This window comes from Poecilia latipinna, unplaced genomic scaffold (genome assembly GCF_001443285.1).
Source record: "Poecilia latipinna isolate Pla-1442-1.1 unplaced genomic scaffold, P_latipinna-1.0 Scaffold678, whole genome shotgun sequence".
NCBI lineage: Eukaryota > Metazoa > Chordata > Actinopteri > Cyprinodontiformes > Poeciliidae > Poecilia > Poecilia latipinna.
Genome location: NW_015113294.1, coordinates 94,395 through 113,788, shown reverse-complemented (window position 1 = coordinate 113,788; position 19,394 = coordinate 94,395). Strand labels below are relative to the sequence as shown.

General features: G+C 39.0%; 3 protein-coding genes across 5 annotated transcripts in view; 1 reads left to right on the top strand and 2 right to left on the bottom strand.

Moving 5' to 3' along the window:
- Positions 1 to 2,126, bottom strand: part of pank1a (pantothenate kinase 1a) — a 22,481-nt gene extending 20,355 nt beyond the window's left edge. Inside the window, exon 1 of one of the 2 annotated variants that reach the window (XM_015044493.1) lies at positions 1,271 to 2,126. In XM_015044493.1, coding sequence (XP_014899979.1) covers positions 1,271 to 1,547 — 277 coding nt within the window. In that variant the 5' untranslated portion in view covers positions 1,548 to 2,126. Of the gene's footprint in view, positions 1 to 595; positions 843 to 1,270 lie in introns of those variants that run through there. The other variant, XM_015044495.1, reaches the window with a different exon arrangement.
- Positions 2,127 to 5,417: 3,291 nt separating this feature from the next.
- On the bottom strand, positions 5,418 to 8,775 carry LOC106954759 (C-factor). Its single transcript, XM_015044496.1, has 4 exons — positions 8,378 to 8,775; positions 6,786 to 6,963; positions 6,550 to 6,644; positions 5,418 to 6,321 (listed from the first exon to the last, which is right to left on the bottom strand). The coding sequence occupies exons 1-4, from the start codon at positions 8,702 to 8,704 to the stop codon at positions 6,130 to 6,132; spliced, it is 792 nt and encodes a 263-aa protein (XP_014899982.1). The 5' UTR covers positions 8,705 to 8,775; the 3' UTR covers positions 5,418 to 6,129.
- A 415-nt stretch (positions 8,776 to 9,190) lies between these two features.
- Positions 9,191 to 18,246, top strand: nphp1 (nephronophthisis 1). Of its 2 annotated transcripts, XM_015044492.1 has the most exons (21): positions 9,191 to 9,528; positions 9,749 to 9,810; positions 9,957 to 10,017; positions 10,367 to 10,500; positions 10,819 to 11,008; positions 11,547 to 11,648; positions 11,835 to 12,004; positions 12,149 to 12,191; positions 12,323 to 12,410; positions 13,061 to 13,155; positions 13,304 to 13,432; positions 13,519 to 13,593; positions 13,687 to 13,797; positions 14,297 to 14,379; positions 14,548 to 14,624; positions 14,727 to 14,826; positions 16,653 to 16,765; positions 16,894 to 16,967; positions 17,076 to 17,120; positions 17,240 to 17,292; positions 17,379 to 17,492. In XM_015044492.1, exons 1-21 carry the CDS (start codon positions 9,463 to 9,465, stop codon positions 17,395 to 17,397), a joined length of 1,890 nt encoding a protein of 629 aa, XP_014899978.1. In that variant the 5' UTR covers positions 9,191 to 9,462; the 3' UTR covers positions 17,398 to 17,492. The 2 variants fall into 2 exon arrangements, with proteins under 2 accessions (XP_014899978.1, XP_014899977.1); XM_015044491.1 differs by lacking the exon at positions 17,240 to 17,292 and having other exon boundaries at positions 9,193 to 9,528; positions 17,379 to 18,246.
- The last annotated feature ends 1,148 nt before the right edge of the window (positions 18,247 to 19,394 follow it).

The following is a 19,394-nucleotide window of genomic DNA, read 5'->3' as shown; positions in this document are numbered from 1 at the left end:
GCAAAACTGACCCTTTTACAGCAATGATTATCAAGGTTTTGATAAGGATGGTGACAACATGTCATTATTACAACAGAAAGCAGCTAAACTTATAAGAACCAAGGTGATCTAATGAAAACATTTCTTTAAAAGGAAAAAAAAAGAAAAGAAAAATCACAATGCTATTTTTATTTCTATTACCATCCCTAGCCAACACAGTTACTTAAAGATGTAAGGAATGCGGTGTGGCTGACTAAGAGACTTGTATTACCGCAGTATCTCTGTATCTTTGCAGAGCGTGAGCATCTCTGCCGTGATGTCCACAGAGTAAGATTAAGTTGAACCCAGATAACCAGTTTTAACCACAACAAACCCTAAGGGTCTTGCCAAAGAAGTGCAACGTGCAGCAAACTGCAGTTAAAAGAAATATTTCTTAAATATTTAAAGTATTTAACAGTAGTATTTAACTGCGGGTTTTATCCCTGCAGTTTTCTAACAGTAGGTATAAAACATGCCACACCTAAAAAAAAAAAAAAACAGGTAAAGCTTAAGTTCACTGATAAGCAGTCCAGCTAGCTTTCTCAAGATAATGAAGCAGAAACTAACTCACACTTACCAGGTTTCTTCTCTGTTATAAGCTTCATTGTTAGGCAAAATATATGCCCAAGAAGGCACACACAAGACTTTCTGAATACTATACAGGAGCGGCTTACAAAAAGAAGAAATTAAAACGCAGCTATCTGTTCTAGGTATTTATGAAGACTTCACGGAGAAAAGAAAACAACTCCTTTCAGCATTCTACGCTAGACCTGTGAACTTTACTAGGATGATCTTCACATCTTCCGAAACACTTGGTAAGCATAGGGGTGGATTCCTATCCATTCACCCTTCCCCTTGTAGACAAGAGTCGAGCGTTGATTGGCCAGGCTCACTTATCAGGCGCTTCTTCGCCACCTGAAACCGACCAATCACAATTCTCCAAATGCAACCTGAGGGTTGATGAATACAAAAGGAGGTCTCCCTGACAACGGCAGGCTGTAGGACTGAGCAGCAAAGCGAGGAAATGTCAACATGATTCCTCAGTTATTAAATAGCTGTTATAGTATACAGAAAAAAAAACACCATCAATGACGGCGTAATGGGAGCTCACAGAAAGATTTGCTATGATTGCGAGACGGCGCAATTTACAAATCCACTGCAGCCAGCTAGAGTGACACAATCAGCACACTTCTCTTTCAGAGCAGTGACAGTAAATGACTGACTGTAACATATTCCATTCACAGTAACTTACGAGGTCTGTTCCGTTTCACCGACTCCGTCCTCCTTCGCAACCGGCTTCTCTTTGCCGGGGACCCGTTGCAGTCCTTCTCCTCCCCACGCTGCAGGTGATGCATTTCAAACGTGCTGCTGCTGGGTCCTGTGCTTAAGCCGAATGCATTGCTGGTGGAGCAGCTGCCGTTAGCGGCTACCACGACGAGGCCGTTCAACCCTCTTGGACTCTGAACGTTGTTGACATGAAAAGGTCCCGACGCTCCCTTCTTGTCCACCAATGACTTCGCTTTATCCATGGCAGCACTAGCCTAACCTAGCCTAGCATCCGCGGGAAACAGCCGGTGTAGGCTTTAGCTAGTTTAGCTTAGCTGGCTAACACTAGCCCCGCTGGCAGGCTTGTGAGACCGCCACGCGAACAGCGATGCCGTACTTACGCTAAAACACCAAACAAAATGTTTGCCCTCATTTTTACTGAAAAGCCGTCTGGGTTTTAAAATGGAAAGACTCGCTAAAACATAGCGTGTCCTTTGAGGTCACTCTCGGTCATTCCCCCTCATTGAGATCCTGGCAAGCGCGGCAGTAGTCCGTGTGTGTATTTGTGTACGTATAAAAGAGAATGTGTGGCTAGACTGCTACGTAGCAGAGTATCGCACCCGTCCACCTCCCTCGACCGGTTTTTCTGCTGTAAAAAAAAAAAAATCAGTGACTAATATACGATTGTGAATACGAGAATGGGCTCGTCCGTATCGCGTTCCTCGCAGGTAGATTAAAAGCAGAGCCTAAACACTAGCCTACAGATGGGCGCTTTATTTATGAGCCTTGCTGTCCGCTGTCAACCTCATTCCCCGCAGTCCTTTGCACGCGTGATGTGTTGATTCCACGCTGCCAATCTAAGAGCAGTCAAAAATTGAACTAAAGTAACCCCGAAAAAGCAGCCTATAAAAAAACCCATAAACATATTCTGTCGAGAGTTAATTACCTAAGGAGAACACGGTTTTGTTAGAGACTATATCAAAGGGCACATTAAGTAACTTGCACCTCCAGTCGACATGCAAAGGTCGAACAACAATGTCAGCTGGATAAAGGAAGACAATCAATGAAAAAGACACTTCTTCTATTGATACTTGAGAAAAGGCTTGATATATTCACCTGTTTTAAATAATGCCATATTATAATGTCATAGAAGAAAAGTTTGAAACGTTTGGCATGCATATCTATTTTAGCCCCCTTACATGTTACTCCTAAATAAAATTCAAATGCAAAAATGAATTGTCCAGAAAAAAATACCATAAACATTCAGCAATAGGGCCCTTAGAATGCCCCTATTAAGTCAACCTGTGTGTTAATTAAATCTCCACTGCTGTTATAAGAACGCTTCCAAATTGTGTTAGAAAACATTAGTGATCAAAAAAAGTGAGGCCAAATACAAAGCAGTGCTTGAAGTAAAACACTGCAAGAGACTTAAAACCTGTCCAATAGTACATTCTTCTGTCTTCTGAGACTTGAAGTCAATGTTCACATATACTTTTTATCCAGTCCAGGTGCTGCAATAAGAGAATAATTCCCGTATTTGATCAGATTGTTTTGAAAACGGAAATAAAATCTTAAGGCCCTGTGTCATTTTGACGGATTACTATTCGCACCCTTGAAGACTTGATGCAGATGCAGACATTTTCAATTTTACACACCGAGTATATCGTGGAGACAAACTAATTCAATCGATTCATTTTTTTTAAAAATCCTGAGTATCATGCCTTACCTGAAAACTCAATTAAAACCATCTCAGTGTTTGAGAGCTGAGAGCGCCTTGAAGAGTTATGGACAGGATGCTTTTGCAGCTCGCATAGTTAAGAAGGCCATTCAAAACTTTGGCTGATGTGACACTTGATATTCCAGTCTGTAGAGTGGCAAGACATACTGAACACAGAAAACTAAGCAAGAATGCTATTTTATGTTGATCTATTGATAGTCTAAATAAATGTGTAGGAAGTTTATCCTGTTGAGGAAAGAAAAACATGTGCAAAAGTTCATTAGACTGTAACAAGCGCAGCAACTAAATGTGTAGACGGCGTTGCCTTGCTCCATTTCTATCCATGCATAATTAGTACTTGACTCCCCCCACGTTTGCATTACGCAACAAAATGGAGCAAAAAGATATTACACAAAACCTAAAAATGGAAGAAGTTACTCTGCTTACTCAAATGTGCCATAAAATCAAACTAGAACATTTCTGAAGAAATTGGAATGCAGGCCTGTAAAAGTGTGCACATTGTTGGACCCAAATCAGGTGTTCTGATGCTGCAAATTAACCCTAACCCAAATGCCAAGAGTATCTAAAATGTAGTCAGTAGCATGTAGGGTATCACTAGCATGTTGACTAACATTGACTTACTCCATTCAGTATCCAACAATATTGTCTAAGCTAAAACTAGCTGCAATGCTATGGTTATAATGTAGAGAATAGCATATGGAGTAAATCCATGTTGGCTGACATGGATACTCTATTTAGTTTGTCATGAGGTAGTCATGGGAATGTGCGTTCAGACCACAGTATTGTTCATAATTGAAGTGTAGTCGTTCACTTGTAGTTATTGGGCCACAGTCAGTGGTTCTGTCACAGAGGAGAAAAAGATGTGATTTGTTTTATGTGTGATGGGATCTGTTCAGCTTGTCCAATATTAATTAAATCAAATGAAAATTAAATGCAACTGAATGGCGTATGGCATCATTATAAAACATTAACTGGTAAAAATAAATTATGACAGAATTTTCTGTCAGTCAAAATGACAGACACCAGAAAGGTCTAGCGCAACCTCTGATCCAATCTGACTGAGACTGACCAATCTTGTAAAGAAAATGTACGAACAATTTTGTCTCGATGTGTAAAGCTAAGTGCTCCCCAAAACCTGCAGCTATGATTATCTATAATTAGCTATTTTACTTCGCTGTAATTGTTGTTTAAACAGTTTTATCAATCATCAATGAACTAATAAAGGTGCTATTCATAATAGTTCCTTTGTTTACTAATTAGTAAAAGAACCAAAGTTTTTTTTATTTAATTTGAATAGAGTTTAAATTGAACTGCAGAAAAATGTGTTTCTACAAATACAAGCATGTTAGATTTTTATTTTTAAAACATTTTTGAAAACCATGTGCCATATAAATGTCAGTTATGCCCCACAATGTACCATAAAAATTCACCTCTAGAAACAGACTGTATTGATACACATTAAAGTGATATTCTCAAATAGATAGTCCTAATTAGATTATAATTAAGTAACAATATTATATGGAGACAATCAAAAGTAAGCAGTGGGCCCTTCAATCCAAACTTGATAAGAGTAGTGAGAGAAAAAAAGATGGAAGGTGAGACCTGTTTATACCAAATGCTGCCCTCTTCTGGTTAAGGAGTGCTTGTGTTATTCATTGACGGGGAAAAAATGTGAAAACAAATTTACTACATAACCTAAGTGTGGTAAATACACTTAGGTGTATTTACTCCCTTATGAATTTAGACATTTCACTGTGCTGTTATTATCTTTTAAGTGCACAAAATGCAAACCAGACTTCATAGGAATTATGTTAATGTACATAAAACCATTAAAAGGCGAGTTTATTCATAACCCAGACAATGAGGTGCATGCCAATAAGTTAAAATATTTGTTGAAAATGTTCATTTTAGTAACTCAATTCACAAATCACATTACAGATTAGTTACATACAGTCAGGCTGTTTACAGGCCTTTTATTGCACTATCAAAATTAAGCCACACTTTGATAGTGGTTTGAAATTGTACATTTAGAATCCTTATATGCAACCAGGCTCTGCTGACTTGGAGTAAACTCATTATGACTGCTTTCTACAATAATATTACTGTCATATTTCCTGAAACTGAACTCACTTTTCTTTCTGAGATATTTTCAGCCTGTGTTGCACTCGCAGCATATTTAAAATGTTTGCAAGGCCCAACAAGACAGCAGATCGTTGTCCGTTTGGAGAAGCTGCTTTGATTCTCTTGGAAAACTGGACTACATTTGCGTCCAGGGCCCAGATAAAGCAAGCTTAATTATTTTCTAAACACATTTCCTCATCTTCAGTATTTGCAGACAAGATTTCAACAGATTTCATTTTCAACACTTGTGTGGGGAAAATAGAACAGAATTAGGTCAGAGAAAGAAAGTGATTTAATTGTACTTAAAAAAAATAACTTTAACAGAAGATAAATGTGTTCTTCATAAGGAAAAAGTGAGAACACCCTGACCCTGGAGGAGCTAGACTTGCACTGTTTGGTGAAGATCCTTTTCGTGAGCTGAAAGTCAAGCCAAGGAGGACACATGAATGAAGCAAACACTGTGCAGCACACTGAAAACTCCAACCTCATACTTTAAAATGTTTCTTTAAATGGGAAGAATCTGGTCCAAGCTGATAGAAATAGCCAAGTTCTTAATTACCAAAAAACCAATACAGATAAACACCTTGAAGACAGACATCCAAATTGGAGAGGCGGAGGAGTCTTAACCAGCCCGACATCAAAATCCAACTCAGAGATGGATACAGTGATTAAAAGTTTACTTGCACATCTGTAAGTTCAGATCATACACACCAAGTATTTCACAATCTTTATTTGTGAACATGTTGTTAAAACAGTCTTGTATCTTAGGGCCACACATTGTCTTTAAGGATTTATTCTAATTTATGCACTTTGGTGTTGAGGTAGAAAGGAAGGTTTCTCTGTGACTTGATTATTATGTTAAAAAACACCCGGTTTGTTTTCATTGAGTCAATGGTAAAATTCATGTTTATCGCAGCATGACCTGCTCAGACAGTTTGCACAAAGAGGCTGAAATCACATGTATGCCTTCGCGGACTTTTTTGGTTCTACCAAGGAAGCTCGGTCCCGTCCCAGCTGTACGCCTTCCCGGTCTTTTCGATGCTCAGTGAATTAATGATGCCCATCAGACAGTCCACAGAGTGTTCAGCACTGAACAGCTTGTCGTTTGGCACATTCCGGTGATAAGGCCTGGAAAGGTCTGTGTTAACTGTTCCCGGATGTAAAGACACACACACCACCTGGAAGCAGCGGAAAAGAAACTGGAGGTGCTTAGAAATACTTTCGTCCATAGTTTTTGCTTGTACTTGGATTGTTATCGGGACAGAAGTTCAGACAGAAATCAAATTTATAAATTAATTTATAAATTAACAAAAAAAAAACATAATGACCATACATGAGTTTCCTATTCAACTGGATAAAAAGAGTAGTTCCCCAAAATACAAAGTTGAGTACAAGCGAACGTTTACCTTGGGTCGACTGCGGCCAAGTTCTATGGATAAATTCCTGGTAGCCATGTTGAGAGCTGCTTTAGACATTCTGTAGCTATACCAGCCACCAAGACCTGGGGCGTGGCAGAGGGGATTGGGAGAAGAAGAAGCACATTACATAAGATTTTACTCTTGGCTTTATTCTCTGCTTAAGTCTACATGTTATGTGAAGCACAAAGAAGGGCATTGTGAACCACATGTCACACTAAAGATACCGTTGTCTCCAATGGACCCAACTTTAGCTGTGATGTTGACGATGATGCCGCTGTGCTGCTTCGCTTTCTCTGGAGGCTGCTGACCGAAGGCGCCGCCGCCCTTCTGAAGGAGAGGGCTAAAATATTTGGCCATTACCAGGGGTCCCACCGTATTGGTCGTCAAGGTGGATATGATGCCCTAAAAAAGGTAAAAACTGAGCTGTGATGTGCATCTTATGAATGCAAAAATGCTTTAAAAATCCAGACAGTTATTGCAATGTCTTACAAAAGTATTCTTGCAACGCAACTTTCTTCCTATTTAGTCACATTACAGCCAGCAACCTCAGTTTATTGGGACACATAGTTTTCAGACAAAAAAAAAAGAAAGATTGTATTTCGCCTCCTTTACTCTGATGCCCCTAAATAAAGTTATGTGCAACCAACTGCCTTCAGAAGTCACCTATTTAATAAACATCCATCTGTCCAGACTCTGCGTGAAATGTTTTCTCATTATGAATACAGGTCTTCTGCAGTAGTCGTGAACATTTCATGGACGGCCGTTCAATCCATCATCCAAAAATAGAAGACTATACAGATAATACTTTCATTCCATGACTGACGCATGTACTTTATACCCCCCATGATCGACTGTAAGGTTCCAACAAGAAATGGGAGTAGGAGTCATCCCACCAATATTAGGCCGCAAAACCACTTCTGGAGGTAGTTAAATGTGGAGCTACTATGATCTGTAAGCATTGGATTTAGAAAAAAACGTGATAGTGACATGATAAAAAGAAAATACAGCTTCAAAAGCAGTAGAAGTCCGCAATGCACACACAGTCATCTGAGAACACATGGCCTGTGATCTATACAGATTGATTAGCGTGGTGTGATCCACCATAGGAGGTTGCATGTTAATTCTAAGACTATGATCTGAAAGGGGCCTACAGAAGGTCTACTCACAAATATGTAGTTGTCTATTTAAACTGTAATCCAAAGCAAGGTCAACGTTGATCATAGAAAGAGTCAAGAGATAAATAGTACCTCTGGAGGAGCTGCAGAAATCCACAGCTCAGGAGAATCTGTTGTCAGGACAAAAGGTAGTCATGCAAAGATCTGCAAGCTGAAGGAAGAGGAAACACTTGGAAATTTATTTTTGATCCATGCCCTCTATCAAATTTGACTAAACTTGAACTGTTCTGCAAATAATCGAACAAATGTTGTGTCTAGATGTGCAAAATAGATAGAGACCCACTCCAAAAAAGCTTACAGTTGTAGCTGATGTGTTGAATCAAGGGAGGCTTCTTTTTCATATTCTTTCTGATGGACTTTAACATAAAATTCTAATAAAACGCTCCGAGGTTTGTGGCTGTAACATGCAAATAAATTTAAGTTAAAGTGGTGTCCAAACCACAACGTCCAATCAAGCCAATGTAATAAACAACTTATCAGTCAAAAGGTAATGTTATTGTTCATATGAATCCGTGTGTTCAGAATCAAAGGAACCTCGCAAACTAAAGTTAAGTTGCCACTTAAAATATCTTTAAAATGTTTGACATCATTGACTCCAATCTTTGCAAAAAAAAAAAAAAGTTTGTCAAATCACGCTGTACCTGCGCAGAAACATCCCTCAGACTAGTTTCTCCTTTCCCGGTGGGGTGAAGCATCGCCGCAGAGTTCACGAGGAGATCCACCCGACCGAAGTTCTCCTTCACGCGCTCAGCTGCTTCGCGGATGTCCTCTTCCAGGTTCACGTCCAGCTTGAGGACCGTGAGTCTGCCCCGGTGTTGTCCCGCTAGGCCCCACAGCTCCGCCGCTCTGTCCGGGTTTCGGCATGTCGCTACGACAGCAGCGAGGCTTTTGTTTTTTAGTATGTGTTTGCAGAATTCAAGCCCCAGTCCTCTGCTGGCACCTTGAATGAGAGCGACGGGAGCAGCCATGGCAAGCGTTTCACCAGCACATGTGACGTAAAAAGTATCGTTTTGCTGCCTTCAAAATCACTAAACGCCTCGTATTTATGACACCTAAGAGTCTGAAGAAGATCTAGGAGGTTTAAATATCTGTAACTTTTAGCAAATATATTGTAAGTTTTGGTATATTTTTGAGGTTCCGTCGTTGACTTGTTTAAACTTTGTGGAAAGTTATTTCTTAAAGACGGTAAGAAAAAAAACAAGGTGTACTTGAAGGCAACATGTTTCACAACAAGAAAGTTACGCCCTCTACAAGCCACTTTTAAAACCACTTATACAATTTATTGCACGTGGCCATTATGAAGTATACATAATACAACAAGAGATAATTAATGGAGTAAAAAATAAATAAGAAAACAAATAAAAAGTCGCAAATAAATAAATTTGTGAAATATAAGTTTTCACCTTTGGTGGATACACATACGACAATGACAAGTTTAGCCCAGTAGATGGCGGTAACGGCCAGTTATAATTTTTGAGCTAAAAGGTAGTCTGATAGAATTTGTAATTATGCACTAAGAACCAAAGACTGAAACATATATAAAAAACATATATGTGACAAATGCCTAATGAATAAAAGAGAAAGGGAAGAAACCCAGATATAAGCGAACCACCGCAACAACATCCAAAGAAGAAGTCAGTTGCCTAGCGACCAGTGGAAGCGTAATAGCAGTTAGTAGCTAAGCGTTCGGCTAACAAAAAGTGTTTGTGAACCAAAGAGCTCTTAAATGCCTCCGAAAAGGCGAGGACCGCTGCAACTCGCACAAAGAGAAGTGGACGAAGTCAAAAGACAGGTTTGTTAGAGAAAGACGCCTTAACTTTGTTACAGTTTACTCTTCAAACAATGAATTATGATTTTTAATAACGAACCTCAACTGAAGCGTAGAGTTTTTATTACTGAAGCCATAGCCAAATACAATGTTAACGCAGATTTAAACAGATATGGAACATGTATTTTTTTGTACAATTGAGACTTGATTACGCATAGAGTTTCATTGTTTTGCTGTGAAACAGCTTGACAGTCTGGAAAAGAGTGTGAAGAGCCAAAATGGATCCAAAGAGGAGGCACTGCATAGGTGGGCAGTTATAAAGGACTGGTGGCAGCCATATTTCTGCTTTTATCTTCATTTAATTTTAAATGTTATTTAATTCCTTTCATCTAGTCTCTGTTTGGTTTTTAGCACATTTATTTATTTGGTTTAAATCTGAATATCATGAACAGATGCTACGAGTTGCAAGTTTCTGCAGAAAAGACTCTAAAGGCTCTACAGAATTTGACAAAGGTATGTGTCTTGCTATTAGACATATTAAATGATATTTGGGAAACTCCCCATTATAGCCGATATTATATATCTACTTAAATATTAATATACCTTATTTCTTAAAGATATTCATCTTCCAGAAAGATGAATATTGTTCCACTGGAAACTCTGTGACACAGTTTCAGTAATACATTTGCAAGGAACGTAATGTGCTACAGCACTAAATAAATGAAAAAAAAATAGACTTTCATAATGCTATATATTATGATACTTTATCAGAAAATTCCTCTATAATTTTATGGTGCATCTGCCAAACTAACTTTGTTGTTCAAGTTGTCACTAACTTGACTTTATTGATTTTGTTTTTCAGGCTGATGAGCTGGCTCCAGTGGGAAACTATGATCAGAGGAAACTAGAAGAGGAGAGACGTCTGGGAAACATCTTGGAGCGTCTGGTCACCCTGTCTCTGGAGCTTTCACCACCAGGCCCCAGCACTCAAGCCGGGTAAGCTCCACTATGTATGCTTCAAGTAAATAATAAAATACAAGACGTATTAATAGACAAAATAAAAACGCTCAACATTAGATTCATAGTTTACATCTTGTATACATATTTTTCTTATGTTTTGTCTGATTTGTTTGACATGTACAGTATGATGTGTTGGAATTTTTTTTTCTAAATTTTATTCATTCACATTTTTCATTGTAAAAAGTATGCTTTGTTTTACCAGAATTCTCTCTGTGATTATGTCAATAAAACGCGCTACATAAATAATCCTCAATTCTGACATTATTTTTTTCCGTTTTTGTTTTGTACTTGTAGCAATGCTTCAACAAAAGATACTGACAACAATAGTGACGATGACAGCGACGATGATTCTGAAGAAGACAGTGATGGTAAAGATGGAGGGGATGGGAGTACGCCTGAAAAGCCGCCCTCTCAGTCAGCCCCTCAAATCTACAAGGTCCTCAGCGATTTCAAAGCAGAGCAGGAAGGAGATCTGTCTGTTCGGGTAAACGGCTGTATGTCTGTCGATAGCTGTGCAGGCGATAATGCATAAAGTTTTGGTAGCTAGTGAGGTAAAATTATTTCAATGTCCTATTGTCAAATTCTTCCAGCCTTAACTAAGAATTCAATTACAACATGCAGTAGAAAGATAAAACAGAAGAGGGCACTAAAGGCTTCTGTGTTGCCTTTTCATCTCCATCAAGCTGATTTGTGCCGATCAATTACATAAAATTCCTATAAAATACATTGACGGTTTTGACTGTACATTGACAAAGTATAAACAAGTTTAAGGGGTGTGAATACTTTTAAAAGGGAACATTATTTTAATCTAATGTCCAGTGTTGGTGTCTTAACACAATCTATGTGCAGTGCCTCTGGGATAAATGACACATAATAGAAATAAGTGGATTCTGTCTGCTTTGTGGCTCTTTTTTCCCCCCAATGTTGTCTTGATCATAAGTTGTTGAGTATTTGAAAGCCTTTTTCTGTGATTTCATCGCTAAAGCTAAGGCTCGTTTCTTGAAACGTTCTTACCTTTTCAGAAAGGAGAAGTGTTGAAGATAATTAAAAAGACAGCAGATGGATGGTGGCTGGCTCAGGACAACAAAGGGAACAAAGGAGTTGTTCCTAAAACCTATCTGAAGGTAACTGCAGAAATACGGAAAACCACAGCTGTTTAAATTTCACCTGCACTTTACTGAAAATCTTAATTCAAAATTTTACCAATAAAATTAAAATATAACCTGCCGGTGTTGTACATTTTTTTTGCTTTTTTTTTTTTTTTTTTTGCAAAAGTCTTTGCTTTTTTTTTGCATTTTGATTTTTATTAGGTTGGCGTTGGTGTTAACGATGAGCATGACGAGGATTCTGATGAAGATGAGGATTCTGATGAAGATGAGGATGAGGATGAAGACGATGACGAAGATGATGAAGTCCAGCAGTCGGAACAGGAGGAAGAGGAAGATGAAGTTGAAGATGAGGCCGACGATGGCAACAAAAGGTATGACATCATATATTTACCCAGGTTAAATTGTCAGTGCTTTATCCTGATTCTGGATGTTTTTCAAATTATTATGAGATAATGTAAAAGTAATCTTAGCAGTCCTGTTTGTTTATTTGTTTTGCGTTCATTTATCTTTCACAGCAAAGCGTCTAACTGGTCAACTGTCAGAAAGGCTCTGACGGAGGTAAAACTGTGTATCTGCCATAAATATATATTCTCTACCTTCTGATGCTATTGGTAATATTGCTGTCTCCAAATAAAAACTTCAAATATTTTTGTTAATTACACGACATTAATTGTATGTGCTTGCGACAGATTGATACAACAGATGTGCTGTCAGCAATGGGAGCCATTCCTTCAGGATTCAGGCCATCAACTCTCAGTAAACTCCTGGCAGAAGAAGGTCATTATACATCAAGTGTTACTCTCTCTTTGTCTCTCTCTCTCTGTATGCACGACCACTGTCCTTATCGAGCTGCAAAACTCTGGGTTACATGAGAACTCATTTGGATTTTGTAAAATGTTAAACCCCAGAACTGTTCTGTTAAAACAACAATGAACAGATTGATTAAACTTGCATGATTCTGCAAGAAGCTCCTTGTCAAAAACGTGGCTCTGGATCAATTCGGCCAATTTGTCCCCCATTTGCAGCCACATGTGATCATATAATCCCTTCAAACCTGTAAAGAAACCATTTTGTACACGTGCTTAAAAATGGTTAGTTTCTTAATTTTTTGTTAAGTATTTCTTTTTATTAATTTTGAAGATGATCATAAAAATGCTCAAATCGCAAGTAAAATCTCAATTAAAACAAATAGATTTGATTAAAATAGCAATCTAAAAAATGACTGCTTAGAGTTTTTGCTGCATTTTCCAGCTGTGTGTGTGATTCATGGTCTTATACACGCTCATAGGTAGATGGAGGGCTTGCAAATAATTAATGGGAATATCTCATTGTTAGTAAATATAACTCTCCGTGGGGAAACCACTTATTTTATATATTGTTTGATTAAAAGGTGAAAAAGTCAAGGTTTTTGTCTTGTCTTGTTAAAGGGGAGCGATACAGAGGAAGTCACTATATTCAACCTGAGCTCAGCCAATCACAGCTGTCCTTTAAAGATCTCTTCTTAGACCCAGACACCGGCAGGGTGAGCGCTTCTCCGTGCATGCATGTTTTTATTACTGTGCAACCTTCATAGTGTCTAATTTAACTATGTTTCTTTCTGGAGTTTGCAGTATTTACCCAGTTATGACCCATTCTGACAAGAACAGGGTTACTTTTGTTAACTTGTGCAGGTCCGCGCACGCCAGGTCAGGAACTGTGTTTGTTTTAATTTGTGGAGCTGCAAGATGATTCCCACTCCTGGGGTCGGAGTTCAGGTCCTCAGCAGACACATCCGTATGTGTGCCTTTGATGGAACGCAGGTATCAGGCCTTTTCTCTGTTACATACGACATAGTTATCCTCTCTGTATGTAATTTACTTAAACTAGACCGTAACGTATTTTCCAGGTGTTGAGTAACATCCACACAGTGAGGGCGTCGTACACCTCAAAGAACCCAAAGACATGGAACTTCTCTCCGAGGGTTTGGGAGGACTCAGGCTGCCACATCATAAACATTGAACACTGAGATCATGTTTAAAGATGTTTACTCATTTCTGCATTTTACGTTTGTCAGATGACCAGCATCTTGCCAACTATCCTGGACGGAGACTGCTTCCTTCGCTGCAACTCTTTGTCTCCGAACATTGGAGTTCTTTTTGAACTTGGAGTCACTTTTTTGCGAAACGTAAGTGTTCATGTGAGACATGTATTATGCCATGTAAAATTTACTTCCGTTTTTGTCTGTACTGCTTCTAAAAACAAACTAAGTGTTTTTTGGTGTCTGGAAAATGAGCCGTTTCAAAAACCTTCTGAATGTAACGTCACAAATCAGCAAGCACTGCCTCTACATTCTTGTTGGTTCCGCAGGAGGCTCCAGTTCTGCTTTTCAAAGCCGTCCGGTTGTATAATTACACAGCTGTGTGGAGCCATTTTCATGTATGAGTGTAAGCGTTGAGTTTAGGGGCTTACACTCAACGGCAGTGGCCAGTAGCAGCTTATTTGGATTTAAAATGACACGAGACTCTAAAACAGCTCATTCTGACAAGAGACTAAAAATCATTCTTATTATCTAAGAAGGATTTTATGAAAAAAAAATATTCTGTTTTGTATATCTCATAGACCTATCTTAGCCTGTTCAAGGAAGCATAATAGGTCACCTGTAAGATGTGATGTGTGATTTTAAGTCGACAGGTGAGAGAGGAGACCTGAGCTGTGGTTGGACTTTCCTCAAACTAACTGATGACAGCGGAAATCCACTCCAAAACAGGTAAATGAGAAGAGATGTCGATGAATAAAAGAAAATATACAGAACTTGTTTGTACCTCAATGTAAAAGTAGTTAAAAGCCGGAAAAATAAGCACATTTTTTCCATGATTTCCTACTGAGGAAATCCAACCTTAATTGAATTCAATATGTTGTCCAATCTCCTGCATAGAACCTATGAACTGCCAATAAATGGCGGAACGCCCTACGAGAAGAATGTCATATTGGAAGCACCCGTTTCGAGAAGATGTAAGGAAAAGAAGCCAAACTTTTTAAAATGGTAACAGTTGATGTCTAAACAAACAAACAAACAGAAAAGAGTCTATTTTGTATCTTTTCTCGACTTCCTAGCTCCGGGTGGCGTTTTTCAGCAGATGCTCCAGGCCCGACGGCAGCCCAAACTGATTGTTAAGTTGAAATCGGCAAGCAGTCGGACCAGAACGCAACTCAGGTAGGGGGGAATGGGGGAAAACAGCGAGAAGAGCCAGGTGCCAAGTTTGAACACATGCAGAGGATTATGTGATCAATAAATCACTCCAAGTTTCAGTCAGACACATTCCTGGCTCTGCTTGGATTTACACGTGTGGGCGATTAAAGTGACAGCAGACCCATTTTACATACCAAAATGTTTCACACTTAATATTATTTCAGACTAACTTTAAAATAGATTACTTTCTCCTGAAACATGTTCTGTGGTATAATATTCACAAAACTGGACTCAGACACTTCACTTATAATTTATTTTAAGACTTTTTTGGCAACAGTCACCAGGTCTACCATGCAATGCCCCTAAAAGCTTGGCACACTTTGCTATGCAACATTTTTCTCTTTTTTTTTTCTGTCTTGGCAGAAACACTCAAGCTCAACTAGTCAGGAAAAGAAGCTGTAGGGAATGTATTTTTCCATGCGTGGAACAGATTTCGGGCTATAAAAATGTTTAGCGAGAAGGTATAACGGCAGTGTAAAAAAATGAATATCCATCAGTAGCCCTACCACCTTCACCGCCACAGTTACCATTTAGAATTAGCAAAAATAATTGTCAGATTTATTTATTAACATCTTAGGATCAGTTTTTATATGGACTCATTGCTATCTCTTTAAACAATGAGGGAAAATCCAGCTGATGTAATGGTTTTTAGTTGTGCACACTAATAGTTACCCAAAAACACATAGACACGCACACATAGACGTTGTCAATACAAAGTAGAGCTGGATGATATGGTTGAAAAACCTAACATCGTATAAGCGTTTCCTATCAGCCAATATCAATAATTGTCAACATCAATAATTATTCATAAGTTTTCTGTTTTAAATATCTGAAATGCTGCCAAACCAGAAGCATGACCTTTCCTGTCTCATCCACAGTTTCCGCTCGAATCGTTGTTTTTACAAGTTACGCAACAGTCTGTTGCTAGGTAACCAAAAAGTGAGCGAGTCAGCCGATGCCACCGACCTTGCTTAAATTGGCCATTGTTACGACTGGCTCAAGGTCGTAACAAAAACGGGAGACCATGCAGTGGTTAAGGTGCAGAACAAGGAATACGTATTAACAAAAACTACAACGGAGTGTGAAAGTCAGTATCAGTGGCGTAATTCAAATGCTTGTAGTGAGTGTAATGAGTGCATATGGAGGTGTTGAGGAGCAAAAACAAAGACAAACTTAAATGTGCAAGAAGAAGGGAGTTGAGTCCTGACATCAGAACACCACAAGCGGCCGAGTGGACCCAGAAGGTGGAGACGGCCGGGTTTAAATACTCCGTGCTCCAAACCAACAGGTCAGCGGAGATCCCTGTAAAGAGGAGGAGCACAAAGGCAGACAACAAAAACACCTGCAGCCCAGCTTATAAGGCCCAGGGCCATAACAGCCATCTAAAGCCTTTCCTCTGCCTACATCTCCCAGAATGCTGTGCGGTTCTGGATTGGAGTTCAGTGAATATTCTGAACATCGATCAGATGTATTATCTGTTGATATTGATCACGTGTCTGTCGCGATGTATAATGTTATTGATTTATTGTCCAGTCTTAACAGAAAGCAAAACATTTAGTTTAGTTTGCGGTTTATTAACATGTCAGACGGGCTAAGAGCGCTGTAGTGTTTTTTTTCAATTACACAGTTGGATCCTCAATACAGTTTTTCTAGCAATTGTGAACACAGTGTAGAATGTGTGGCATTTCATTTTATCAACAAAACATCCAAATGTTTGGTTTTCTTCTCTCTATATTGATATATTTCCAGTTGCTGGTGTAGATGAGTGACACGTTCATGTTCCCCTTCAGTCTCCTCCCAGACACTCTGCTGCACTGTCTGAGCTGCGTCCACCTGCTGGTCCTGCACCGCCAGCTGCTGGCCGACACGCTGCTCATGGACAGACCCACCATGCAGAACGCAGGCAAGATTCTGACAACTTTAATCCGACATAAAAAAAAAAAAAACACACACACAAAATGAAATAGAATGCCTTCAATGTGGCCACAGCTCAAAGTGACACCGTCTTTTACCTTTTTGTCTCTGACGTAGATCTTATATGCAGTCCAATACTTTCAACTTTCCCAGAGCTGCTGGACCAGACAGACCTGCTAGATGCCCTCAGGGTGAGGGAAACTGTGGTCACGCTTGTTTACTGTCACCAAATTAGGTTCAGTTTTTTTGTCAAAGCACAAACATCAGACACTGGTTTGATTTATATTTATTTTTCTCAGAGTGCCTGGCTGGAAGCTGAGACCAGTATGAGCAGAACGCAGAAGGTTCGCATACATTCCTGTTAACTTATGTTGTCAGAATATTTGATGCGGGTGAAAAGCTTGGTTAGGTTGCTGCATCATAAATTCTTGTTTGGTTGGTTGGTTGTTTTTTTTTATGTAAGGACTCTGTGTGTGCAATCGCAGGAACAGCCTGCAGGGGGTGCAGTAGATTTAAGTGAGGAAGCAGAAGAATGATGTAGAAAATTAATCTGCACCATATTGCATTTTGCAATAAAGCAAAGTGTGATTCTCTGTTTGCAGAGAGACCTGTCGTACCTGAAGCAGGAGTTTAGTAAAGTCTACATGTCGTCTGTGTACTTCCTGCTGCACTCGCCCTCTCTGCCCTGCTATCGCTGGGCCGACCCGCCCTCAGAGGAACAGCGGGCCAGGGTCATCTACAACACCCTGGAGACTCTGAAAAACTCCCAGCAAGCCACCGGCCAATCAGCAGCTGCGGGAATCTTTTTTGACTCCTCTCATTCACATCTTGCTTTCGATGTCGAGGAGTTGACCTTTGATCTCCTTTCCGCGACTCGGTAGCGATGACATCGCCTCCAGGACTGAAACCTCCTGTGATTGGCTGGGCTGGATTTAGGAGGATGCAGCTTTTCTGGGCGGAAGCCAGCTTTTACCCATGTTAACACAAGTGGACTGATGGTTATGAGCACTTTGATGGGGTTTTTTTAGGCACTGTCCAAATAAAAATAATTTGTTCTAAAACAATCTGTGTAGTTGTCCCAAATATTCTTTATAAACTAGTGGAAATTGCTAGAAATATCTTACTCCAAAAATTTTTTATCCAAAATGCCATGACAACCCGTATGGTGAGGTAATGCATAAAAAATACTTGTGAAGCATCTGGTTAAATCTTACCAGGGCGGAGGCAGGGTTATGACGTCATAGTTGTAAATAGTTACCTATTCTTTACAATACAAGAAAATTCAATAAAGATAAAAAACGCCTCACCCAATATGGGTTTAAAGGTTTATTCAAGGGAAAAGAATGTACAGTGTTCACAAAACATGTATTAGATAGAGAAAAAGTTTTTTTTTTTTTTTGAACCCACAAAACTTCAGCGCCCCCAGCTACAGTGATGTCCCCAAGGAAAGACAGGTAAGGGGCCCCTTTTGAAAAATGCTTGTCCATGTCATATTCTTCAATGGAAACATATATAAACTCCTCTAAATAAGTAAGTAAATAAAGTTATGTCATGTTTTTGTTTTTTTTAGCTGTGCCCCTCTAATATTTTTGCTGCTGTTGTCTGGCCAATCCTGTGAAATTTTTCTGGGATTTCTACTGCCAGGCTATTGTAAAACGTACTTCAATTTGTTCCCAAAAGAATGTAAATATGCCAATATTAGATTTTGTAAAATGATAATAATGGTGATATATCTAATAATATTCAATATTATATAAAAAAGAACAGAAAACAGTTCATGTTCGCAATGCTTTTGCTTTAACGTTTATACATTTTCACGATAAGCATTTTTTTTTCCAAACCCAGGTAATAATATAAATTAACAGATGTTCTTCAAAGAAGATTTTTCAGCCAGTTTAGTGGTTTTTATGCCAGTATCCATCCTTACACACATTACAATGTAATTGTGTTGCCTAGAAGTAACAAAAGCACTTTACATTAAAAAGTACATATTCTATTGTTTATTTTTGAATAACTTTTTAATAATAAAACATTAGTTGGTATCAGTTGTTGGTTTTGTTCCAACATTTACCTGAGCTGCTCTTTTAGCTGTGTCCTCTGACGGGTCACTGAGAAGCTCCAGTCTTCTCCACCCATTAGTTCAACATCAGTTGTGTGTGTGTGTGTGTGTGTGTGTGTGCGTGTGTGTGTGTGGTGTAGAGTTACAGGACAGCAGAACACTGTTTAGAGTTAACAATTAGCTGGCGTGGGTTTTTTTTAGCCGGGTATAAAAGCAGAGGAGCAGTGGGAGGCTGGTTCAGTGTGAGCTCAGATGCTCACACATCCGAAGCGACATTTAAATGCTGCAGAAAATATGTTGTGTAATGTTGGAATAAATAAAAATCATATACAGTAAAGATTATTGAACGTCTTATAAATGTTTCATTCTTGCTCGGACATTGGCGATATGTTATTTATTGAAACGGTACACCAAAATAAAAATGATGCAATATTTGCATTTATTTGACAGCACATTTCTCAAAAAAATGAGCTGAAAAATACAAAAAGTTAGCATCACAACCATTGATTCTGTGTATTATGTTAGCGATTTACGTGTTTCTGATCTTAAAATGAGCACA